At 46.6% G+C, this 27231-nt stretch overlaps 1 protein-coding gene across 7 annotated transcripts in view; it reads right to left on the bottom strand.

The window, feature by feature from the left end:
* TBC1D1 (TBC1 domain family member 1) overlaps positions 1–27231 on the bottom strand; it is a 349707-nt gene that overhangs the window by 76886 nt on the left and 245590 nt on the right. For 4 of the 7 annotated variants that reach the window (XM_063922416.1, XM_063922441.1, XM_063922460.1 and 1 more), the window contains 6 exons: positions 22829–22915; positions 21994–22280; positions 8114–8269; positions 7276–7392; positions 7086–7187; positions 6002–6141 (listed from right to left, as the gene is read on the bottom strand). In XM_063922416.1, coding sequence (XP_063778486.1) covers positions 6002–6141; positions 7086–7187; positions 7276–7392; positions 8114–8269; positions 21994–22280; positions 22829–22915 — 889 coding nt within the window. The remainder of the gene's footprint in view (positions 1–6001; positions 6142–7085; positions 7188–7275; positions 7393–8113; positions 8270–21993; positions 22281–22828; positions 22916–27231) is intronic. The other 3 variants (XM_063922450.1, XM_063922470.1, XM_063922425.1) reach the window with 2 other exon arrangements.

Below are 27231 nucleotides of genomic sequence, written 5' to 3'. Positions count from 1 at the left end.
TATTTATGTGTAGTGAAGTCTCCTGACTTGACCACTGTCCTTGGAAGTTCCTTCCCTGAGTGACTGCCCCCCATCCTCGGAGGCTTGCGTCCGTGGTCACCAGGACCCAGTTCTGTATGCCGAATCTGCGGCCCTCGAGAAGATGAGCACTCTGCAGCCACCACAACAGAAACACCCTGGCCCTTGGGGACAGGGTGATCAACCGATGCATCTGAAGATGCGATCCGGACCATTTGTCTAACAGATCCCACTGAAAGATCCTTGCATGGAACCTGCCGAAGGGAATTGCTTCGTAAGAAGCCACCATCTTTCCCAGGACTCGCGTGCAGTGATGCACCGACACCTGTTTTGGTTTCAGGAGGTCCCTGACCAGAGATGACAATTCCTGGGCCTTCTCCACCGGGAGAAACACCTTCTTCTGTTCTGTGTCCAGAATCATGCCCAGGAAGAGCAGACGCGTCGCAGGAATCAGCTGCGACTTTGGGATATTCAGGATCCAGCCGTACTGTTGCAACACTTCCTGAGAGAGTGCTACACTGACTAACAACTGCTCTCTGGACCTCGCCTTTATAAGGAGATCGTCCAAGTACGGGATAATTATAACTCCCTTTTTCCGAAGGAGTATCATCATTTCGGCCATTACCTTGGTAAATACTCTCGGTGCCGTGGACAGACCAAACGGCAACGTCTGGAATTGGTAATGACAATCCTGTACCACAAACCTGAGGTACTCCTGGTGAGGTGGGTAAACGGGGACATGCAAGTAAGCATCCTTGATGTCCAGAGACACCATAAAATCCCCCTCTTCCAGGCTTGCAATAACCGCCCTGAGCGATTCCATTTTGAACTTGAACTTCCTTATATAAGTGTTCAAGGATTTTAAATTCAGAATGGGTCTCACCGAACCGTCTGGTTTCGGTACCACAAACATTGTGGAATAGTAACCCCGTCCCTGTTGAAGGAGGGGAACCTTGATTATCACCTGCTGGAGGTACAGCTTGTGAATTGCCGCCAGTACTACCTCCCTTTCCCTGGGAGCAGCTGGCAGGGCTGATTTGAGGTAACGGCGAGGGGGTGTCGCCTCGAATTCCAGCTTGTATCCCTGAGATACAATTTGTACAGCCCAGAGATCCACTTGTGAGCGAACCCACCGGTTGCTGAAGTTTCGGAGACGCGCCCCCCACCGCACCCGGCTCCGCCTGTGGAGCCCCAGCGTCATGCGGTGGACTTGGAGGAAGCGGGGGAGGATTTTTGTTCCTGGGAACTGGCTGACTGTGCAGCTTCTTTCCTCTACCCCTGCCTCTGGGCAGAAAGGATGCGCCTCTGATCCGCTTGCCTTTCTGAGGCCGAGGACTGTACATGATAATACAGTGCTTTCTTAGGCTGTGAGGGAACCGGAGGTAAAAAAGTTGACTTCCCGGCTGTTGCCGTGGATACGAGGTCTGAGAGACCATCCCCAAACAATTCCTTACCCTTATAAGGCAAAACCTCTATGTGTCTTTTAGAATCAGCATCACCTGTCCACTGCCGAGTCCATAATACTCTCCTGGCAGAAATGGACATTGCATTAATTCTAGATGCCAGCAGGCAAATGTCCCTCTGTGCATCCCGCATATATAAGACGACGTCTTTTATATGTTCTATGGTTAGCAAAATAGCATCCCTGTCGAGGGAATCAATGTTGTCTGACAGGGTATCAGACCATGCGGCTGCAGCACTACACATCCATGCTGAAGCAATAGCAGGTCTCAGTATAGTACCTGAGTGTGTATACACAGACTTCAGGATAGCTTCCTGCTTTCTATCCGCAGGCTCCTTTAAGGCGGCCGTATCCTGAGACGGCAGTGCCACCTTTTTTGATAAGTGTGTGAGCGCCTTGTCCACCCTAGGGGATGTTTCCCAACGTAACCTGTCCGTTGGCGGGAAAGGGTAAGCCATCAGTAACCTCTTAGAAATCACTAGTTTCTTATCGGGGGAACTCCACGCTTCTTCACACAATTCATTTAATTCATCAGATGGGGGAAAAGTCACTGGCTGCTTTTTCTCCCCAAACATAATACCCTTCCTGGTAGTAACCGGGTTAATATCAGAAATGTGCAATACATTTTTCATTGCAGTAATCATGCATCGGATGGCTTTTGTAGACTGTGCATTTGTCTCATCCTCATCTACACTGAAGTCAGACTCCGTGTCGACATCTGTGTCTACCATCTGAGCTAGCGGGGGTTTATGAGCCCCTGATGGCCTCTGAGACGCCTGGGCAGGCGCGGGTTGAGATCCCGGCTGTCCCAAGGCTGCTGCGTCATCGAACCTTTTATGTAAGGAGTTGACACTGTCGGTTAAGACCTTCCACATATCCATCCAATCCGGTGTCGGCCCCGTCGGGGGCGACACCACACTTATCTGCCCTTGCTCCGCCTCCACGTAACCCTCCTCATCAAACATGTCGACACAGCCGTACCGACACACCGCACACACACAGGGAATGCTCTGACTGAGGACAGGACCCCACAAAGTCCTTTGGGGAGACAGAGAGTATGCCAGCACGCACCACAGCGCTATATAACACAGGGATTTACACTATGATGAGTGATTTTTCCCAATAGCTGCTTATTATCTTATTTGCGCCTAAATTTATGTGCCCCCCCTCTCTTTTTTACCTTTCTTGTACTGGATACTGCAGGGGAGAGCCTGGGGAGCGTCCTTCCAGCGGAGCTGTGAAGAGAAAATGGCGCTGGTGTGCTGAGGAAGAAGGCCCCGCCCCCTCAGCGGCGAGCTTCTCCCGCGTTTTGTATATCTTAATGGCGGGTTTTTTTGCACATATACAGTTTTTCAGACTGTATTATGTGCATAATATGCCAAAAGGTAATCTTATTGCTGCCCAGGGCGCCCGCCCCCGCCCCCCCCCCCCCCCCCCAGCGCCCTGCACCCTACAGTGACCGAAGTGTGTGGTGTGCAGTGGGAGCAATGGCGCACAGCTGCAGTGCTGTGCGCTACCTTAATGAAGACCTTCTTCTGTCTTCTGGCTCTGCAAGGGGGACGGCGGCGCGGCTCTGGGAACGGACGATCGAGGTCAGGCTCTGTGTTCGAACCCTCTGGAGCTAATGGTGTCCAGTAGCCTAAGAAACACAAGCTAGCTGCACGCAGGTAGGTTTGCTTCTCTCCCCTCAGTCCCACGTAGCAGTGAGTCTGTTTCCAGCAGATCTCACTGAAAATAAAAAACCTAACAAATACTTTCTTTACTAGCAAGCTCAGGAGAGCCCACTAGGTGCATCCAGCTCTGGCCGGGCAAAGATTCTAACTGAGGTCTGGAGGAGGGGCATAGAGGGAGGAGCCAGTGCACACCAGATAGGACCTAATCATTCTTTTAGAGTGCCCAGTCTCCAGCGGAGCCCGTCTATTCCCATGGTCCTTACGGAGTTCCCAGCATCCACTAGGACGTCAGAGAAATATATATATATATATATATATATATATATACACACATACATACACACATACACACACACATACATACATACATACATACATACATACATTTATACACACACACACACACACATACATATACATCATGAAGCAGAGCACTCCCGTAAAACTCACAATTACTATCCTGGTGCCAGCGGTAGGTATTTCAGCTGAAATTCTCATATGCATACACGTCCCGCTGCACTCTAAGAAACACAGCAAGAAGCGGCAGGTAAACCGTTCACCTGCCACCTCTTGCAGTGTTTCTTACAGAGTGTTGCGGGACCTGTGTGTGTACGTACGTACGTACGTACGTACATACATACATACATACATTTCTTCTTTTTAAACTATACACATGTACCATCCAAAGGCATATTGTGGTTTACCCTCCACTCATTTGCACTCACCGGCTCCAAACACCTAGTTATAGTATAAATTTTCTTTTGCAAAGCAGAGACACTTAACTGGAATAATATCTGTTACACCCTTTCAGATTAGAAATGCCTGGCTGCACCTGGGATTTTGTACACGTGTCCAATCCAGATGCGACCCAGCTGAGACCCCTTTCGGACGGGCGGCAAATCCCGGGTTTGCGAAGTCACTGCACAAGGTGCAGAGGAGATCATCTTCAAGCGTCAGCTCTTCCTATGCTGTAAACGGTCCCGGGCAAGATCGACACGGGTTACCCATTTAAACTGCGCCGCGACCCGGGTAGATCCCAAATTCAATCCTGGTAACTACTCGGGTTAAAATGCCGGGTCGCCTATCCCATATTTTTTTTCTTTCTTTAAGGGCCCTAACAGACTAAGCAAAATCCGAAGTTCCTGCACGTTCATGTGCAATAGCCAGGGATTTTGCTGCTAGTCTGAAATGGGCATTACTAATGCCTGCAGTCTGTATAGTGGGGGTCATTCCAAGTTGATTGCTCACTGGCAGTTTTTAGCAGCCGTGCAAACGCATTGTCGCCAACCACTGGGGAGTGTATTTTAGCTTTTCAGAAGTGCGAACGCCTGTGCAGCAGAGCGCCTGCAAAAACATTTTGTGCAAAAAAAGACCAGCCCTGTAGTTACTCTCCGTGTGCGATGATTCTAACGTTGGAGGGTTGGCTTTTGACGTCACACACCCGCCCTGCGTTTTCCCTGGCACGCCTGCGTTTTTCTAAGCACTCCCTGAAAACGGTCAGTTGACACCCAGAAACGCCCCTTTCCTGTCAATCTTCTTGCGGCCGCCAGTGCGAATGAAAACATCGCTAGAACCTGTGCAAAACCACAAAGGACTTTGTACCCGTAAGTCGCGCGTGCGCATTGCGATGCATAAGCAGAAATGCAGATTTTTTTAGCCTGATCGCTGTGCTGCGAACAACGGCAGCTAGCGAGGTGTGTCTGAGGCTTCTCACAGCAGAGGCAGACATTTTGTGGCCTAACCCAAAATTCAGGAAAATCTAACGAGATGCTAAATAAATTAGGAACTAAACAAGCTAATGCGCCGAATACTGGATTGGTCTACAAAATGGCTGCTCCACAGTGATAACTTAGATATACGCTAATTCTGGTTTCTCAGTTGTCCTGACTTTTTCCAAGTTATACCCCTTTTCCACTAGCTTTTTTAAACACGGGTAAATGCGCGGAGGCGCGCATTTACCAGTGTTTTTCCCTAGTGGAAACGGGTCCCCCGGCAAATTCCCGGATCAAGTGATCCGGGAATCCTACCCTGGTAGCTAGCCGGGTTGAACACGTGTTCAACCCGGCTAGCTGTCTAGTGTGAACGGGAGCCGTGTCGAGGCGACACGGCTCCCGTTCACAGTGCATAGGGAGGGCGGCGCTGGGAGATCATGTGATCTCCCAGCGCCGCCCCTGCCGCGTCACTAGCGCATCACCAACCCAGCAATTGCCGGGTTGGTGAGCGCTGTCTGCAGGGGGCTGTAGCACGGGTTGCAGCCGTGTCAGGCGACACGGCTGCGACCCGTGCTACGCTAGTGGAAAAGGGGTATTAATTACAGGGGATCCAGTTAGGATCCCGGCGGTCGGATTCCAGGCAGTCAGAATACCGGTGCCGAATCCTGACACTAATCAGGCATCCTGAATAAGGTACCACCCTGGCCGGGCCGCAGAAGAGGTTAGTCATTGAGGGGGGGGGGGGGTCGTGTGTGTTATAGTTAGGTGCGGACCAGTGGGGGGTTATGTTTAGACTGCAGGGAGGGGGGTTAATTTAGGCACCCCACAGGGATGGTTAGGCTGCAGGGGGTGGGGGTTAGGTTTAGGCTGCTGGAAGAAGGAAAGGGGGTGGGGGGGTAAGTAAGCATACTTGCCTTCCCTTGTCAGGATTCTGCTGATCGGGATGCCGCAGTTGGTATTTTGGCTGCCGGCATCTCGACCGCCGGCTTTTCAATCCCAAACCGATTGCAGTATGTCTCTGCATGAACTCTGTACAGTGGCGCAAATAAAGACACTGGGCAGTACATAAGTAGCTATTCTGCTGAACACAGACAGTAATAATGCAAGTAAAATAAAAGTGATAAAATGTCCATTACCGTCATATCTATTAGGAGAATCACATCCCTTCTGTGGGGTTGCCACACGCAGGAAGATCTGCTGCCTCCAAGAATGTCGGCGTGTCCTCACCGGGCTACTGTTTCCCACTTCTTTAAGGGTGGACTTACACTCAAAATCACTGCAACAGAGATGTCAATTTATACATATGTATATAGCTGCACACAGTTACGATATACAAAGTCAGATATGTACTGGGGTCATGATAAAGTGGAAAGAAACAAAGATCCCGATGGACCCAGCTACCAGCGGATTCAGTATGTAATACCGATGGCCGGGATGCCGGCCGTCCGTATACCGACAGCGGCTTCCCGGCCACCAGGACGGCAGTGGGGCGAGCGCTAGTAAGCCCTTGCCGGCTCGCTGCGGACGCGGTGACTTGCTGCGCTCACCACAGGATCTATACTCCCTCTCTGAGGGAGACATTTACTAAGCAGAGCGGAGAAGTGAGCCAGTGGAGAAGTGCCCATGGCAACCAATCAGCACTGAAGTAGCATCTATAATTTGCATAAAATTATACAGAGCTGCTGATTGGTCGATGGGGCCACCTCCACTGGCTCACTTCTCCGCTCTTATCACTGCTTAGTAAAGGTCCCCCTTTGTGTCGTGGACACCCATCGGCATTGTGATCGCCGGGATCCGGTGCAGCAGGATCTTCACCGCTTCCCCTACCAGCCATCAAGAACAAGCCATCTAAATGAGTTTATGCGATATCAAAAGCAGACATCTTTGTTACATACTTTTTGAAAATAAATGCATGAGCCATTCTGCACTTTCCAATTGCCTGTGTTTACAGGATGTTCCCAACGCTAATCGATGAGAGTACCAACACTGGGTCACGTCTCCATTTTGTTTTCAGTGCTTTCTGGTAAGTATTCATACAGTAAATAGAAAAATCATTATGTAATCCGGTGTTAGTACTCTCACTGATCTGAGTTAAGACCCTTCTACAATCAGAAGCAATTTGGAGATATATGTAGATGCCAAGCAACCACTTTCAAAGTGCACAACAAAGATTTCTACTTCCATTAATATGTTAGAAGCGGAAGTAATTTGTCTTTTTACTTTTTTTTTTCTCTCTGGCAGCCGAATAAAGAGTAATCGGCTTCATTAATCCTATTTGTAGGAATTCCCATCTCTCCTTTGCACACTGACCGAGCACCTCGCCTGTGTATAACAATGGAATTGGAAACTATAGACATTACAATGAAACAGACAGGATGTGAGAGCGCACAGGATGAGTCAGGTGACCTACCGTTGTTGGCTACACTCGGCTGTACTGTTCTCGGCTACAGGAGCCAGAAACTTTAGAAAGTTTGGGACTGAGGAGGAAGAATGAAGCTTCTTTCGCAGAGAAGAACGGTAGAAAAGGCTGAGAGCACAGATCACAAGAAGCAGAAAGGAGAGGAAAAGATAAGAAGAAGCAAAAGATGTAAAGAGAAAATATAAAGAAAGAGAAACGCCTAAATAACTACTAACCCAATCTTTGGTCACAGTAACACAAAAAGCTTACGTTTTTCAATGGCGGCAACAACAAAAAAAAAAAGCTTATTTTTTATGTGTGGGGGGGGGGGAGCACTTACATTCCTATTAATCAGAAATGGATAATAAAACAGTTAATGAGGAACCAACATAACCGAACAAATTACATAACAGCAGAAACCCACACACCCAGGTTTCCTCAACGATCTCTCTAATATTTCATTATCAGTGGTGGCAGGGATCTGACACTCAGATGTCATCATTACAGATCTAATAGACTGGCCTGAACTAATTACTGGTTACAAACTCCCTTGACACAGGAAAACCTGGGATCAAGCTGTAAATGAAAAGAACTTCACCCACGTTAGTTAGTTCATTTAAAATAAATAAATGTGAAAAAAAAAAAAATCACGAAAACGTAAAACACATGAAGCATAAAAATACATGTATGCTGTTAAGAAGTCATAACATTTATTTCAGCACTATCTGAACAAACCTCACCGGCATGCAGAGACAGATCAATAAGGTGTTTGCAAAAAGTGAAGTTGCACTGACAGCCAGGCTACGAACCATGCAGGAGAAACCCACAAGAACATGGTCTTACTGCTCACCTCTTGTGTGTGACTGGACCACCTGGCTCCCCGCTGCTGTTGTGCTTTAGTTTTTTGAGGCATACAAGGGAGGAGGCGGCAGTGACAGGAGGAGAAGGGGAAGCTTCCTCACACGGTGCTGAGCTGCTATCAGGCTGGCTGGAAGCTGTGCTGGAACTAGACACCAGCATTCCAGCCCGGGAGGGAGGGGAGTGGTGAAAAGAGATTTCAGCAGAGGTAAAAATGACATGGTAGGTGAACACATGATAGTTTTTTGGTTGATCACTCTTCTTACAGACAAAATCAGTTAGAGCTACTCGCAAAGGAGCAAAGACCATGGGACATTATGCAACAATGCACATTTAGAATGTTCATGTTTAACAGCACCCAAAATGAAAAGGATGTGTGATCTGCATGGGACATAATTTCCCCTTGCTTACAGCGCGCTTGAACTGACCAGGTCCAAAATTTGCAGGAATTACTAAAAAAACAACAACTTTAAATTAAAAGAAATCAGAAAATCAGTCTGTTTGGACGGTTTTTGTTTCTGCACGTATAAGAGATCTCATTACTGTACTATAAAAACTACTTCAATGGGCTAGATTTCCTCAGGCAGAATGTTCTGAAGATATGCGAGAAGGAAAAAAGGAAAGAAAAAAAAAAGCAAAGCAAGAGGACAACAAGAATGAGCCACGTTTCCAATGTACACAGCAAGTGTCAATATTGACCTGTGGAATAGGACAGCGCACAGTGCTGACAAACTGCAGTCTCCTAAGCTGCACAGTCCCATACTGCTAAGTACACGTTTGGCATGAAAAGTACTGTACCTTACCATCGAGTAGTTAGACAATGTAAATGGTGCGACAGCAGACAGAATGCACCTCCCTCCCCCCATCCAATCGGAACATTCTGTAAATATAAAGAGCCATAAACCCCCTATCGGCAGATGTGAGGCTGAGCTTACCCCCAAAACCCCTTTAACAATACTAATCTAAAATAACGACACTGGCAACAGAAATGCCATTAAAATCGGTCAACCTTTTATTATTTAAGAAAGCTGGTTTCAGAAAGAAAAAACGGCCAGTTGCTGAGTGACACTGCGACTTACTCTTAACCAAGCCAAAATGGGCACTACTAAGAAACAAGTCAAGGCTCCAACTCTCCTGTCAATATACCGATAAAGGGCTGGCCAGAGAGCCAATGCTCCTGACCTCCAGTAGGGTAAGTCAGACTAGCTGTATGTATTGAAAGAGAGCGCACCTCCAATAAAGCAGCGCAATAGACACTGGACTGCCGATCTTTCCAGCTGCATCGAGGTTGACAAACCCCAACAGGCAAAAGAAAAGAAAACAGTTTTTTGGGGTGGGTGGGCGGGGAATGCAGGAAAAAGAGGCAGACCCTATCTAGGACTACACACAAAATGCCTGACACCCCACCCTGAACACCCCCCCTGAAAAACCTAACTGGCTAACAATCCCTATTAACCCGAACCTTCCCTGTGTGAAAGCCCTCAATCTTACACTCCCTAGGAGGTTATCTTGCCTCGCGCTCATTCAAGCAATCGCCTGACAGATGCTGAGGTGGGAATAAAGCAAGACAGAGCAAGTAAAAGGTCCCCATACACTACTGCAACTTCTCTGAGGGGTGCAGTCGCATAAGATTTCCCTCGAACTGCCCGTCAGCTTCCAGGGCGGCAGGATCGCATACGATACATCCCAGCCAAGGTTGCCGGATCAAATAAATCTATAGTGCAGCCCTTGTGATCTTCGGCTCCGATCCGATGCGCACGGGACTGCGATTTGGATCGGAATCGGAGGTAAAACACATACGATTTGACACTTTCCATCCGATTTCTCGGCCCAATGCGTCGGATTCGGATAAAAAGGGCCCAAATCTCACTAGTGTATGGGCACCTTAAGTGTGCACCTTGGTAACACCATGCTGCACTGCAGGAGGGCAGATTTATAGTGGGCAGAGAGAGTTACAGTTAGGTGTGGTGTCTCCAAACTCAAATCTAAACTGCTGTGTAAAATAAAAGAAAGAGAACCAGTAGTTGTGGCCTTCATACAAAAGCAGGCAGTATTTACCCTGCATGCAAAAACAATAAATGTATTTGCACCCCTTGCATTGCAACATGGTATGTCCAGGTTATCTGCTCATTTCAGCATTACTCCGACTCAAGGTGATCTATGTAATACTGTATTGGATAAAACAGGGTATACACTGTTTCTTGTTGTCCCGAAGGTATGTTCCATATGTACCGACCCTCCCAGAATACCCAACAGACTTCCACATTAGTCAGTCATCTCCTGAGTCTGCCAATCACAGAGGAGAGATAGTGTAGGAATGTATCGTGTCAGCTAATTTGCTGCTTTTCTTTGATGGGGGGACGTCAGTAGAGGTGAGAAATGGAGGTGTATAAAAGTCTTGATTCCCTTATTTGGGATTTTGGGTCTGTCAGTAGGAGGACAGAATGGCAGACTGACTATACATTTGGAGAGGTCTCAGATGAGGATAATTGCGTGCCCTCAGTTAGGGGAGCTGGCATGTCCTAGCACTGTCACAATCTTCCCAATAAGCTTACAATTCTTTTTCACTGACAATTTAGTTAAACAAAATTCCAATGGCTTATGACTAGCATTTGTACCACTGCCAAATGAAGGTCTACCAGACCTTAGCTTCACTGCCCCGACCTGCAATGTCTGTGGGAAGTCTTATTTATTTTGGGACTGGAGTCTGTACAGGAGCTTGGCGAGCAATAGAAACAGCAGTTTGGAGATGAGGATCCAGGTGACCCATGAGGGTGTATATAACCACATGTATCTTAAGATGTGGGAAGAGGGTTGGGTACGGATTATTGACATTCATCATGTAGACAGTGATGAAATGTCGACATATCGCCTTGGTAGCCTAGCGGTGACTCAACCTCTCCTGGCGGCTGCAGTAGCAGCGGCTTCCCGATCCCGGCGGTCATGTGAATGCCACTTCCATGTCAGACCTCCGATTCTCCGGCATTCCGGTAAGTATTTCTCCACTATCATTAATCCCTACCGATAACCCTAACCTCCCTCCACCCACAGCCTAGCCCTAACCCATTCTGAGAATGTTGACATTTTATCAATGTTGACCTTGATATTGTGACCGTCGACATTGATATTGTCAACATCTTGGCTCCATCTTGTGGGTAGGATATAGATAAACTGTTCTGTTTTCTACGATTTGAAGCATTATTTTTGCATGAAGGCTTAGCTGCACAGTACTATAGAACCCCCGGTGGTGCATGGCATGTCCCGCCTGGTCTGCACTAGATATACCCACATGCGGAGCTGCACACAACACCTTTGGCAGTCTCACTGAAATTTTTTTTTTTTAAAAAGGCAAATATTGCATGTGCATCATAACCACTGACGGCATACACGGAGTCTGCGCTGATACATGAACCTAATGTGGGGTACCCACTGAGCAACAGATCGCCCAACAGTCATTTTTCAGACACATGACAGTTAGGAGCTGATTGGCTGGAGCACCATTTAGCATATGCAACGAGTTTTCTAATTCACAACGAGTTTGATCACTCGTTGATAAATGAGCCCATGAGTGCTGTGGTACACTTGGGTACTTTCTCGGCACTTGTAGGGGTGCCCTGGGTTGGTGGTCCAGGACCAGTTCAAATTATTGATGGTCGATGCGATAGGAAAACCATTGCTGGTGGCTTCCCATCATAAAATATATGGCCAATCAGAAGCAAATTCTGTCCCTCACCACATAAGTGAATCTAAGGATGACATATAAACACATCTTAATAATTTATTTTTTATTGTCTCTTCTGGTCTAATCAATTACATTCTGCCGCTCATGCTCCAGGACTGTACAGCACCAAGCCACTGCTTGGTTACATATAACCAGTATAATAAAGCGGTTAGTGAGATATTCTGTGCAACATTGGGAATCCCTTGTGTTGCCCTGAGATTACACCCCAGAGCTCTCTAATGACCGCACGAGTAATCACACAACTTCACTTCCTAAATAGTGGCGCAGAAGGATCCAGGGGTCACAAAGTTCCAGTGAAAGCGGAACTGGATGACAATTCTGTAAGTCACAACCTGTCTTGCCCAAACTATGTGCACCATAAACGGACGTTTTCCCTTGCGGTTTAGCCTCCTTCACTTCACTTAATCTACAGGGGGAAAAAAAACCAACAACTGGTCCCTCCCAAAAACACATTCCCACCCATAAGCTCAGCTTTACCACATACTAAATATAGCTGGAGATACTTTAGGTAAAAAGAAAAAGGTTATTAAAGCAACTTTCTCCTGTCTCGGCCAAACCACTCTAACCGCCAGCACCTATCGTGCGCTACATAATTGGGAAGACCTTGATGAATAAAGGAGACTTGCCGTTGCATACCAATAATTCAATTATCCTTTTCTTAAAATTCCCCAGCCACTGAACGTGTGTTCATTTATTTCTATTAGTTATGAAATAACGCAGGCCTGCAAGTAGAGCCCACCACTAACTAGGTGTGGATTATTAGATCTACACGTAAAAGGTCTACAGTCAATAGGTCTACCACTAATGGTACACAATCCTATCCAATCGCATGTACCGGTCCCTCCACACTTTAAGGCGTGAAGGCACCTATACATGCAAATGGGTGCCAGTATCTACTAAGAAATGGAGACGTAATAAGGCACAAGCTGCTGCTCCCAATTTATAAGGATAATTGCGCTACTTACAGGGAAAAGAAACTCCCCGTAAAAAATCAGGAGCACTGCCTATACCAATTAAAACTACAATTCAAACTTAAATTAAATATTTTATTCAAAAGACACATACATATAAAAATGTAATGCTGCAGCATACAATAAAATACCATAAATGAATACATATTAGACATGCATTAGGTCGATGAAGTCAAAAGGCCGACAGGGTCAAAAGGTCGACATAGAATAGGTCAACAGTAGAAATGGTTGATAGGGTCAAAAGGTGGACCAAAAAAAAAAAAAAAAAGGTAGACAATTTTTTTTTGTTTTTTTGGGCTGTTTCGTCACTTTTCTGCCACAAACAAGTCCCATTAGTGAAATGCTTCGCTCTCCATGCTTCGGGCAAGGTGTCTCACGCCACTACCACTGCGCTCGGCACAGGTTACTATTCCCAATCGTAGTCCACATGGATGGTAAAGTATGAAAAAGTTGAAAAAAAAAGAAAAATAAACTTGTGTCTACCATATATGTGTGTCAACCATTACCATGTCGACCTTTTGACTCTGTTGAACTATCTTTTACATGTCGAGCTTTTGACCCTTTCGACCTGAACTTCCTTTTAAGTCGATCTTTTGACCATGTCGACCTAATGCATGTCTACCATTAGTGTAAAACCTTTTTAGTGTAGATCTATAGTCCGGATACCCCAGTAACTGCTGTCCCGTGTTGCTATAGTCTATTATGTAATCATTTTTAGAGTAAAAATAAGTATTTACTCACCGGTAATTCTATTTCTCGTAGTCCGTAGTGGATGCTGGGACTCCGTAAGGACCATGGGGAATAGCGGCTCCGCAGGAGACTGGGCACAACTATAAAGAAAGCTTTAGGTCTAACTGGTGTGCACTGGCTCCTCCCACTATGACCCTCCTCCAGACTTCAGTTAGGATACTGTGCCCGGAAGAGCTGACACAAGAAGGAAGGATTTTGAATCCCGGGTAAGACTCATACCAGCCACACCAATCACACCGTATAACTCGTGATACAATACCCAGTTAACAGTATGATAACAACTGAGCCTCTCAACAGATGGCTCAACAATAACCCTTTAGTTAAGCAATAACTAAATACAAGTATTGCAGACAATCCGCACTTGGGATGGGCGCCCAGCATCCACAACGGACTACGAGAAATAGAATTACCGGTGAGTAAATTCTTATTTTCTCTGACCTAAGTGGATGCTGGGACTCCGTAAGGACCATGGGGATTATACCAAAGCTCCCAAACGGGCGGGAGAGTGCGGATGACTCTGCAGCACCGAATGGGCAAACTCTAGGTCCTCCCCAGCCAGGGTGTCAAACTTGTAGAATTTAGCAAACGTGTTTGACCCCGACCAAGTAGCTGCCCGGCAAAGTTGAAGAGCCGAGACCCCTCGGGCAGCCGCCCAAGAAGAGCCCACCTTCCTCGTGGAATGGGCTTTCACAGATTTAGGATGCGGCAGTCCAGCCGCAGAATGTGCAAGCTGAATCGTACTACAGATCCAGCGAGCAATAGTCTGCTTTGAAGCAGGTGCACCCAACTTGTTGGGCGCATACAGGATTAATAGCGAGTCAGTCTTTCTGACTCCAGCTGTCCTGGAAACATATATTTTCAGGACCCTGACTACGTCCAACAACTTGGAAGCCTACAAGTCTTTTGTAGCCGCAGGCACCACAATAGGTTGGTTCAGATGAAACGCTGATACCACTTTAGTGAGAAACTGGGGACGAGTCCTCAATTCTGCCCTATCCATATGGAAAATCAGATAAGGGCTTTTACATGACAAAGCTGCCAATTCTGATACTCGCCTGGCCGAAGCCAAGGCCAACAACATGACCACTTTCCACGTGAGATATTTCAAATCCACGGTTTTCAGTGGCTCAAACCAATGTGACTTTAGGAAATCCAACACTACGTTGAGATCCCAAGGTGCCACTGGAGGCACAAAAGGGGGCTGAATATGCAGCACTCCCTTAACGAAAGTCTGAACTTCAGGTAGTGAAGCCAGTTCTCTCTGGAAGAAAATCGATAGAGCCGAAATCTGGACCTTAATGGAACCCAATTTAAGGCCCATAGTCACCCCTGACTGTAGGAAGTGCAGGAAACGGCCCAGCTGAAATTCCTCCGTTGGGGCCTTCCTGGCCTCACACCACGCAACATATTTTCGCCAGATGCGGTGATAATGGTTTGCGGTTACTTCTTTCCTAGCCTTAATCAGCGTAGGAATGACTTCCTCCGGAATGCCCTTTTCCTTCAGGATCCAGTGTTCAACCGCCATGCCGTCAAACGCAGCCGCGGTAAGTCTTGGAACAGACAGGGCCCCTGCAGCAGCAGGTCTTGTCTGAGCGGTAGAGGCCATGGGTCCTCTGAGATCATTTCTTGAAGTTCCGGGTACCAAGCTCTTCTTGGCCAATCCGGAACAATGAGTATAGTTCTTACTCCTCTTCTCCGTATTATCCTCAGTACCTTTGGTATGAGAGGAAGAGGAGGGAACACATAAACCGACCGGTACACCCACGGTGTCACTAGAGCGTCCATAGCTATCGCCTGCGGGTCTCTTGACCTGGCGCAATACTTTTCTAGCTTTTTGTTTAGGCGGGACGCCATCATGTCCACCTGTGGCCTTTCCCAACGGTTTACAATCAGTTGGAAGACTTCTGGATGAAGTCCCCACTCTCCCGGGTGGAGGTCGTGCCTGCTGAGGAAGTCTGCTTCCCAGTTGTCCACTCCCGGAATGAACACTGCTGACAGTGCTAACACGTGATTTTCCGCCCATCGGAGAATCCGTGTGGCTTCTGCCATCGCTGTCCTGCTTCTCGTGCCGCCCTGTCGGTTTACATGGGCGACCACCGTGATGTTGTCTGACTGGATCAGCACCGGCTGGTTTTGAAGCAGGGGTTTTGCCTGACTTAGGGCATTGTAAATGGCCCTTAGTTCCAGAATATTTATGTGCAGGGAAGTCTCCTGACTTGACCATAGTCCTTGGAAGTTTCTTCCCTGTGTGACTGCCCCCCAGCCTCGAAGGCTGGCATCCGTGGTCACCAGGACCCAGTCCTGTATGCCGAATCTGCGGCCCTCTTGAAGATGAGCACTCTGCAGCCACCACAGCAGAGACACCCTTATCCTTGGAGACAGGGTTATCAGACGATGCATCTGAAGATGCGATCCGGACCACTTGTCCAACAGGTCCCACTGAAAGGTTCTTGCATGAAACCTGCCGAATGGAATCGCTTCGTAGGAAGCTACCATTTTTCCCAGGATCCGCGTGCAGTGATGCACCGACACCTGTTTTGGTTTTAGGAGGCCTCTGACTAGAGATGACAGCTCCTTGGCCTTCTCCTCCGGGAGAAACACTTTTTTCTGTTCTGTGTCCAGAACCATCCCCAGGAACAGTAGACGTGTCGTAGGGACCAGCTGTGACTTTGGAATGTTTAGAATCCAGCCGTGCTGTTGTAGCACTTCCCGAGATAGTGCTACCCCGATCAACAACGGCTCTCTGGACCTCGCCTTTATCAGGAGATCGTCCAAGTACGGGATAATTAAAACTCCCTTCTTTCGAAGGAGTATCATCATTTCGGCCATTACCTTGGTAAAGACCCTTGGAGCCGTGGATAGACCGAACGGACACGTCTGGAATTGGTAATGACAATCCTGTACCACAAATCTGAGGTACTCCTGGTGAGGATGGTAAATGGGGACATGCAGGTAAGCATCCTTGATGTCCAGTGATACCATGTAATCCCCCTCGTCCAGGCTTGCAATAACCGCCCTGAGCGATTCCATCTTGAACTTGAATTTTTTTATATATGTGTTCAAGGATTTTAAATTTAAAATGGGTCTCACCGAACCGTCCGGTTTCGGTACCACAAACATTGTGGAATAGTAACCCCTTCCTTGTTGAAGTAGGGGCACCATTACTATCACTTGTTGTGAATACAGCTTGTGAATTGCCTGTAACACTGCCTCCCTGCCTGAGGGAGTGGTTGGCAAGGCAGATTTGAGGAAACGGCGGGGGGGGAGACGTCTCGAATTCCAGCTTGTACCCCTCAGATACTACTTGAAAGATCCAGGGATCCACCCGTGAGCGAGCCCACTGATTGCTGAATAATTTGAGACGGGCCCCCACCGTACCTGGCTCCGCCTGTGGAGCCCCAGCGTCATGCTGTGGACTTAGAGGAAGCGGGGGAGGACTTTTGCTCCTGGGAACTGGCTGTATGCTGCAGCTTCTTTCCCCTACCTCTGCCTCTGGGCAGAAAGGACGCGCCTTTAACCCGCTTGCCCCTATTGGGCCGAAAGGACTGTACCTGATAATACGGTGCTTTCTTTGGCTGTGAGGGAACATGGGGTAAAAATGTAGACTTCCCAGCTGTTGCTGTGGATACGAGGTCCGAGAGACCATCCCCGAACAACTCCTCACCCTTATAAGGCAGAACTTCCATATGTCGTTTGGAATCTGCATCTCCTGTCCACTGCCGAGTCCATAACCCTCTCCTGGCAGAAATGGACATTGCACTAATTTTGGATGCCAGCCGGCAAATATCCCTCTGTGCATCCCTCATGTATAAAAGTGCGTCTTTTATATGCTCTACGGTTAGCAATATAGTGTCCCTGTCTAGGGTATCTATATTTTCTGACAGGGAATCTGACCACGCAGCAGCAGCACTGCACATCCAGGCTGAAGCAATAGCCGGTCTCAGTATAACACCTGCGTGTGTATATATAGATTTCAGGATAGCCTCCTGCTTTCTATCAGCAGATTCCTTCAGGGCGGCCGTATCCGGAGACGGTAGTGCCACCTTCTTTGACAAGCATGTGAGCGCTTTATCCACCCTAGGGGATGTTTCCCAGCGTGACCTATCCTCTGGCGGGAAAGGGTACGCCATTAGTAACTGCTTAGAAATTACCAGCTTTTTATCAGGGGAAGCCCACGCTTCTTCACACACTTCATTTAACTCCTCAGATGGAGGAAAAGCTACTGGTAGTTTTTTCTCTCCAAACATAATACCCTTTTTTGTGGTACCGGGGGTAACATCAGAAATGTGTAACACATTTTTCATTGCCTCAATCATGTAACGTGTGGCCCTACTGGAAGTTACATTAGTCTCATCGTCGTCGACACTGGAGTCAGTATCCGTGTCGACATCTGTGTCTGCCATCTGAGGTAGCGGGCGTTTTAGAGCCCCTGATGGCTTTTGAGACGCCTGGGCAGGCACAGGCTGAGAAGCCGGCTGTCCCACATTAGGTATGTCGTCAAACCTTTTATGCAAGGAGTCGACACTGTCGCGTAATTCCTTCCACAGCACCATCCACTCAGGTGTCGACCCCGCAGGGGGTGACATCACATTTACAGGCATCTGCTCCGCCTCCACATAAGCCTCCTCATCAAACATGTCGACACAGCCGTACCGACACACCGCTAACACACAGGGAATGCTCTGACAGAGGACAGGACCCCACAAAGCCCTTTGGGGAGACAGAGAGAGAGTATGCCAGCACACACCAGAGCGCTATATAACACAGGGATCCCACTATAAATGAGTGTTTTCCCTTATAGCTGCTTTTTTATATATCATATATATATATCTATACTGCGCCTACATTTAGTGCCCCCCCTCTCTTTTTTACCCTTCTGTAGTGTTCAGACTGCAGGGGAGAGCCAGGGAGCTTCCTTCCAGCGGAGCTGTGAGGGAAAAATGGCGCCAGTGTGCTGAGGGAGATCGCCCCGCCCCTTTTTCGGCGGACTTTCTCCCGCTTTTTCTGGAATACTGGCAGGGGTAATTTTACATCTATATAGCCTCTAGGACTATATATGATGTAGATTTGCCAGCCAAGGTTTCATATTATTGCCCTCAGGGCGCCCCCCCCCCCAGCGCCCTGCACCCATCAGTGACCGGAGTGTGAGGTGTACATGAGGAGCAATGGCGCACAGCTGCAGTGCTGTGCGCTACCTTGGTGAAGACCGAAGTCTTCTGCCGCCGATTTTCCGGACCTCTTCGTGCTTCTGGCTCTGTAAGGGGGACGGCGGCGCGGCTCCGGGAATGAACACCAAGGTCGGGTCCTGCGGTCGATGCCTCTGGAGCTAATGGTGTCCAGTAGCCTAAGAAGCCCAAACTACCACCTGTTAGGTAGGTTCGCTTCTTCTCCCCTTAGTCCCTCGCTGCAGTGAGTCTGTTGCCAGCAGATCTCACTGTAAAATAAAAAACCTAAATATACTTTCTTTCTAGGAGCTCAGGAGAGCCCCTAGTGTGCATCCAGCTCAGCCGGGCACAAGATTCTAACTGGAGGAGGGTCATAGTGGGAGGAGCCAGTGCACACCAGTTAGACCTAAAGCTTTCTTTATAGTTGTGCCCAGTCTCCTGCGGAGCCGCTATTCCCCATGGTCCTTACGGAGTCCCAGCATCCACTTAGGACGTTAGAGAAAAGCATAATAATAAAGGCGTTAACATCAACTGCTTTCTTACACCCACTACCCCTTATGTGTAGAACACTGCAAGTAATTATTAATAGCCCTGACAGCCCATGGTAAAGCCTACAGTCAGCTGCAGGTTTATGACAAATACTGTACATATGAAATAATCTCCATCTTACAAACACAGAAGCTAAATTAAATTGGAGACAATTCATGATTGGTAATGGGGGTTGAAAATAGTGATTGAAAACAGAATATGGACACGATAAAACTATTCTTTACAGGATCTTTACCCTAGTTTCCCAATCATCAAACTGCAAAGGTGAAATTCAGGTCTTGGTTATCTTACTTCCACCATAAGGGCCACATTTAGAGGTCTACTCGTGAAGCGGTGAAAGGAGTAGAGAAGTAAGCGAGTGGAGAAGTTGCCTATGGCAACCAATCAACTTTGAAGTATCATTTATCAAGTGCATTCTATAAAATTATACGTAGCAGCTGATTGGTTGCTATGGGCAACTTCTTTACAGACTCACTTTACTTCTCTTTTCACTGCTTCATGTATAGGGGAGGCACTCGATATCCCACCTGTCGGGATCCCGGCGCTCTGCATACCAGCGCCGGGATCCCAACTGTCGGGATACCGACAACTAGTCTTCCTCTTGGGGTGTCCACAACACCCCTGAAGGAGAATAACTAGCGTGGCGCACTTAGCATACCACCGTGCCCGCAGCAAGCCCACAAGGGGCTCTTTTGCGCTCACCACGCTGCCGGCATTCCAGCGGTCGGATCCCGGCGCCGGTATGCTGGGAGCCAGGATCCCGAGCACCAGAATCTCATAGTACACCTCATGTATAGAACACATAGATGGGAGTAAATCCAGGTAGACTAAATTAGCACCTTAGCAGAACCATGTTGTTCTGCGGTCATGGAGGCGAATTTAGAGCTTTAGCCCAACTTGTAAGGAAGATCGGAGAAATAAAATAAAGTGTGCGTGCTAGATGTAGGAGCTGGTAGTGCTTTCCTGCATTTCCTACCACTGGCTTGTCCACATGTGCAGTATATTTGGCCTGTTTAACTTGGTCTGGTCCAACCTCTAAATGAAGTCTTCATCGTAATTCAAATACTTTCCTTTGCATTTCTCTCCCTATTGTGTCTAAAGCTGGGTACACACTGTAATATATCGGCCATTCAATCGAACAGCCAATATAGCGCGAGCCTGTTTGTAGGTGTGTACCCCCGATACATCTGTGAACGACGCCGGCCCTGCACAGCCAATGGCCGATACTGTTTATCTGCAGCTATATCGGTGCATCTGGCTGTGTGTATAGGCGGACACTTGTGACTGACATCTCAACTGGACAGGCACATTTAATGACACAGACGATTGGCAAGTGTGTATGCGCTTACCAATCGTTAGATACGTTGGCGGATCGGCAGGTGTGTACCCAGCTTAAAGATAACCCCTTTCATCCTTCCTTATCCCTGGATCCTTATAATTAACTATATGCAACCGTCACATAACCCTTATTTTATGCTCTACGACATCTAGAGGAGAACATATTCTAGAGTAAGCCCAAACCTAATTAACTGGTTAACTCAAGACACTATCCGACATCCTGACTCGTTGGCTTTAATTACAAAAATGGCCCTATAATGCATGTATGCTGTGGCAACATGATGAAAATGTATGGGATGGAGTGAATATCCCATTGTTGCCTGCAGAAAGTAGTTAAAGTGCATCAATTGCCAGCACAGAGTGGAGACAGCCATCTTGTGGGCTGTACCAACGGTTATAAAAATGCAGCAAAACACTGTATGGACTGAAGGTAAGGTTATCAGCTACAATTATAGCTCTGCCCATCCTCAGTGTCCCGGACTCTGATTAGTCTAACAGCCCTAGCTGTATGATGTTTGGGAAGGGGCTGTGAGCAGGAGGACCAATGGCGAAGCGGCAATAACCAACATCGCTGCTTCCCATTGGGCTTCCCTGCTTACATTCCTATACTTAAGCCATGTTAATGTGGTACACCAAAAATGTTCACCTAAAGCAGCTTTAAAAAAACCTACAAGTAAAATGAACTTCTTAATGGTTATACTTTCCACCGTAGACACTCTTACTATGACACAGTTTATTAAATGGTTCCCTGGCACTAAGCCGACTGCCCCACTCAGCACCTGGATCACAGTATTTTATTGATAGTCCAACAAAATAATGTATTATCTTATCTAGCACATTCTAATTCTAGCAGGGAAGAACCTATGGAAACTACTGGAGTTTCCATGTTCCAGAGCTCTGGGAAATGAACAATATAAAGCCCCTGCGGTGGCATGACTGGAATTGCTGGGCAGGAGAAAATACAAATACAATCATTTTTTTAACAGTATATGATTAATGGGAAAACGGTTTTACAAAGCGTGTAATCACTGGCGTCTTTATGCAGTGTTGATTACTGCACAGACTAAATAAAAATAAAAATAGTAATAAGTAAAATATGGATCTCAAGTAGCAATTTTTAAAATACTGATTTAATATGAATTACTTAAAGCCTTGGCCATGTGTGTGACCAGATCATTGAATTGCTGAGAAGCTATAAAGACCAGATAAACTGGGATTCTGCTGTGCTAATGCCACAAGAAAATACCTAGCATTAAATGAAGAAATAATAAAAGTTATGCCGGTGCTTTCTTCTTAGTCCATTATCCCTGACTGCCTGAAAAGATGGCTTAATAGAACACAATTACACGGTACTCACTTGCTTTTGTGTGGCGTCTCTGTGCTCACGGAGTGATGCCGCATAAGCTTCCTCTGAGGAACAGATGGGGTTTTCTGCACAGGCTCTGCTAAATCCTGAGATGTGACAGGAAAATGACTCAACGTGTTAGCTCGGCGTCGGAATCCTGGATGAGATAATTCTCCCGGATGCTCGCAGGGTGATTTCTCTGTTCCCTTTGGTAAGTCACCCATGGAGCCATGAGCCTTTAGAGGGAGCTCGGGAGAAAATGTTGGATCTAGTCCACAAAATGAAGGAGCGGTTTCATCCTGAATGCGCAAAAAGTGGACAAAATAAATCTATATTAAAAGGGAAGAACCAAAACAAGCCCAAGACAATATTCTTGAAGCGAACTTACCGCTTACACGCTGTGGAGGCAGACATTTTGTGGACGAAACCAATCATTAGGAGAACTCAGCCTATCAATTTACTGGGAACCATCCACTCAAGAGGCAAGATGGCCGCCCCATTGCGGGGGGAAATAAAGGTGCACTAACACTACATTCACTAGGAACCATTAAGGCACGAGGCAAGATGGCCGCCCCATTGTGGGAAGGATGTAGGTGCACTAGCACTACCAACACATACATTTCTACAGTTTAAAGAGAACGGGCATTTTGATCTTAATATCTCCTGGGGGGTTTTCTGTCTCATAAAAATACATTTTTCCTCTTAAAATAAAATGATCTATTTGTGATATGTGATAACAAATCAAGCCGACTGGAGACCCTCAATGAACAGGTCAAACGGCATGGTCGGATTTTGTGAGCACTATGGGGGGTTTTCTCCAAACAGCAAATAGCACCACAGGGTTTACCTTACTACCGTATTCCAGCGGCGTGCATAGCGTGCCGTCATCATCCATGCTTCCAGCGCTGTCCTGCTGACTTCGACTCTTACTCCCCTGTGAAAGTTATAAAGTCATTTAATTAGTGTACAATGTGAGACATAAGGACAAACGCCTCAGCTTGGTTCTTTTAGTAAAACAGAAAAACAGACTTAGAATTCTAGATGTAAGGCCTAATTCCTCTCCCCCCCCCCCCCCAAGCTATAGGTTATAAACACAAGTCAGCTCAAGAGGTCGAAGCACGGATTCTGCAGCCTGACAGAAAGACTGCACCAATCCATGGACTGGGACAGCGCTCTGAACACAGAAGGGAGATGATCCTTTTACCAAGTTAAGCTGACCATACATTATAAGATTATCTGTCCAACTAGATGGCTCATTAGAACAAAAATCTGGTAATGTATAGGCGTAAATGACAATTGAACTTATAATGTATGGAGCGATTCATCACTTTCAAACTGTTGCCGTTCCCTCTGTAGCTGGCACTGGAGAGTAAAGTAAACCACTACTAAAGTAAACCTCTGGTAACACAAATCTTATATCACTGTATAAAAAGGTGCATTTGGCAATAGTCTAAGCACTTTAAAGAAACAAAAATTGCCTCCATAACAAACTAATGATCTCGTTTTGAAGCTCTGTACAATATAGGGGGGTATTCAATTAGCAGCGATAACGTGATAGTGGGTAAACTTATCGCACCTTTCGCCCAAAAATGGCCTAAATAGCTATCCTATCCTATTAGAAAACCCGCAAAAACAGGTGAACTGCAATGTGTTAACAAGCTAAAAGTGCAGGTAAAGATGGGAAAGTCAGCCTGTAGCCCCAAATATGCAAAAGTGACATAGGATAACAATAAATATATATATTAGAGGGCATAATAAAAAGATTTTGTGACTAAAATGTGTTACATGGCTTCAATATTTATTTAAAAACACATGGTGAATGATAAAAAGCAAGCTTTTTGTGTAAAATACATGCTCACATTAAATTTGGGGTACATGAAAAAGGATATAAGTATACTGTATATTTGGGTCAATTAAAAGCACTTTTAAAAATCTTGCAAAAATTACCAATTACTCCCACCTGCAAGCCTAAAAACACTTATCCCGCTCATAGAGCACCCCACATACCTGTCCCATACTTTGTATCCCAATTTCCATTACTTTGCACTTTTTCACCCCAAAACTGACATCTTATTATTGGCTAATTAAAAGTAATTTAAAAACCTACAAGGGGTTCTGTACCAAGTCCCAACATTTTTACTCAAAAAATAGGGATTTTCACCTGCTCAGAGTAGGTGAAGAGAAATTTGCGATAAACACTATAGAGAAGTATCGCATGCGAGTGAGAAGTATCGCATGCGAGTAATTGAATAGCTGCAATATTACGGGTTGCGCAAAAAGCAGAGTTTTCAAATTTTTTGCCACGAAAACAAGGCTAATTGTATACCACCCATAGTAGAAGAATAAGGTTTCGAAATCCGATCCCAACTCTACACTACAAAGAAACAAAATAACTAAGATGTATCAAACACTGGAGAGATGAAATGGAGAAGCTGCCCACAGAAAGTCAAAGCCTGTTACTGGGGGACCCCAATGATATAGGAAAGTACTAAAACAGGTGGTTTAAAATACTTGTAATATCCTTTAGCACAGGCAATGAAGAATTATTTAATAGATGGTGCTCACATGTATGGACTGCAATTCCTGTCTCAAGTTAATCTACATGTACGAAATCTAGAAAACAGGAAAAATTGCAGGGATGGAGATTCTTAATGAAATATTTAAAACCATTTATTGCGTATATCAGCTTCTACAAAGCCTGTTATGTACATTTGCTTTCCATGGTCAATAGGTGACAGCTGAAGGCCTACTGAGAAAACTTTTACTGACTAGATAACGCCACCCTGAATGCAGATATGCTCCTTTTATTTTAGATTTGGCACGACTGACCAGTCAGATGCCAGAACGTAACTGTGCCAGAATTATTCCACCCCTCCGCTCTGTACAAACGCAGGCGGACAAATAAGTCGGATGTCTATATTTAGGCTTCAAATCTATGTAATCAGCCACTAAAGGATCAGCACAATAGGAATAAAATCTAATGTTCCGGTATGCGTGTGCTGCAGTATGTACAAGCCTCTAGTTTATCTCTGAAAGGCTGTAATCTGTATTAAAATGAAAGGTGCCCATTTCCTTTATGGTTTACCCTCTGTAATTCCATGACAGAAAATCTCTTCCGCAAGAACTGCTGCAAAAAGACAAGGTAAATGGGACTGAATGGTGCCACAGAGAGGTGCCATCATGTTCAGAAACTTTCTTGTATATCCCCCAGTTCCCCATTCTGCATCTGTGATCCAGCACTTGCCAGCTTCTGCAAAACGTAATCACATCATCTACAGACTGCAGCTGGTAACGTTACCATACTGTGAACAGGCGAGTAATCATGAATCAGGGAGGGACAGATATGGGTCTCTGCTTGTGGCTGGCAGGGTGCAAGCAAAGATGTGTAGTACATGCAGGAAACATTTGGAGAGTTGCGTGTTGTCCACTTGTGGTCTATAGACGGGATCGGTATGTTATATACAGTACAGTATACAGACTCTGGCATCCAGAGCAGTGGAATGACGGAAGGGGGGCGAGCGCAACAAAGCCCCTTGTGGGCCTGCTGCACTAGCCACGCTGCGGGCTCGGTGGCGAGCTATGCTCACCACAGGTTCTATTATCCCTCTATGGGTGTCGTGGGCACCCATAGAGGGGGAATCACCTACCGCGTCGGTATACCGGTGGCGGTATGGTAACCCAGTCGGGATCCCGGCGTCGGTATTGCGACAGCCAGGATCCTTACGAGCGGTATTGCTGACCATATACCCTATAGATACTGCTACTTTCTGTAGATCTTAAACTATTGTGAAAGGTCAAGTGATCGGATGCTAGAATTTGTAGTTCCACAGCAGCTGTCAAGGCATACAGACTGTATACAACATTTATCAGTAGCAGGAGATTCAGAGTTTGCTGAACAGTTCAAACACCATACTCCTAGGGGGTAGACACACTAAAGTGCAGGTTTATACAAGTCAAGATGTTGCCCATACAACCAATCAGGTTCTGGCTATAATCTTCTAGAACAGGCAAAAACTGCTGCTTCAGGGAATCCATTTCCAGAATTTCCAGAACCCCACAGAGCACATATAATGAGGAGTCCAAGTGGCTGCCTCTCTATTACACTGATAATCACTGCAAGATCACTCTGAGATTCCACTGGTACCTGCACGTTACAGAAGCCAATATAAAAACTTCTACTGACATAAATAGCCAATATGTATATTTCCTCTCTGTTCTGTGCTGCTCACCCACAATCATTACCTGCTCCCTCACTATCAGGCTGCACCCCCGGCATTAGGTGAGCCTGTTGGAAATGTGTGTACAGGCTTGACTCAAGTAGCAAATTTTCTGAACACACCAGCGGATGCCTTATGAATAACCCAGTTACTTAACCAGTGGAGTGGTTTTATTGAAGATGAATCAGGAACATCCGTACTCTCTGTTATACACACTGGTAGACAGAGCAGAGCATGAGTGCAGCAGGGGAGTCATACAGCTCACCAGTCGGTGAGTGTACATAGTTACCGGTTAGCGGTGCAGGATGCTGGAACACACACACACATGCACATGCACAATGGAGCTTTCTCCTGGAAATACTTACCAGCAAATAGGGACTGACCGGGGCTCTAAAACAGCCATGGCATATTACTCAGAACTCGACACGAGGGCATGGCCACTGCTCAAGAGGGCGTGTCATGAGTAAAGGGGGCCTGGCCTTGCGGCACCCCCCTATTGCTCTGTATGCTGAGCAGAGTGCCAGGATACGGAGCTGCTTGGCCAACCCATCTCCATGAGCCGGGCAGATAAGCAAAGAACCGGGAGGCTGAGCTGCTTGTCCAGCACGTGTCTCGTATCAGTCGGTCACAGATCATTGCTTTTTACATCTCTTTGCATTTAATCATAAATATTTCACACTGGAGAACTTCATTTTACATTCTGCGGCTGCTCAGAGACCAATATGGTTTTTGCAGCATGTAATCCCCATATGCTCTGAGGTTACAGAAAGGAACCATTAATGCATTTATATAACTACTAGGTGATTCATCACGCCCTACGGGCGCTCTTCACATCGTCGTAAAGGGCTACGCCCCCTTAACCCTTGCACGCCTTTTTGGCGTGCAATATTTGTATTATATGGAGTATTACCTCCAGTCATAATTGTGTGAGTGGTTAAATATTGCATGAACAATGGGCGTGCGATGGTTAAGGGGTTGTAGCCCCTTTGCAACGGTGTGAACAGCGCACGCAGGGCCTGATGAATCACCTAGT

Source organism: Pseudophryne corroboree, chromosome 1 (genome assembly GCF_028390025.1).
Source record: "Pseudophryne corroboree isolate aPseCor3 chromosome 1, aPseCor3.hap2, whole genome shotgun sequence".
Taxonomy (NCBI): domain Eukaryota; kingdom Metazoa; phylum Chordata; class Amphibia; order Anura; family Myobatrachidae; genus Pseudophryne; species Pseudophryne corroboree.
Note: the sequence above shows the minus strand (reverse complement) of the source record. Positions and strands in the feature narration are given on the sequence as shown.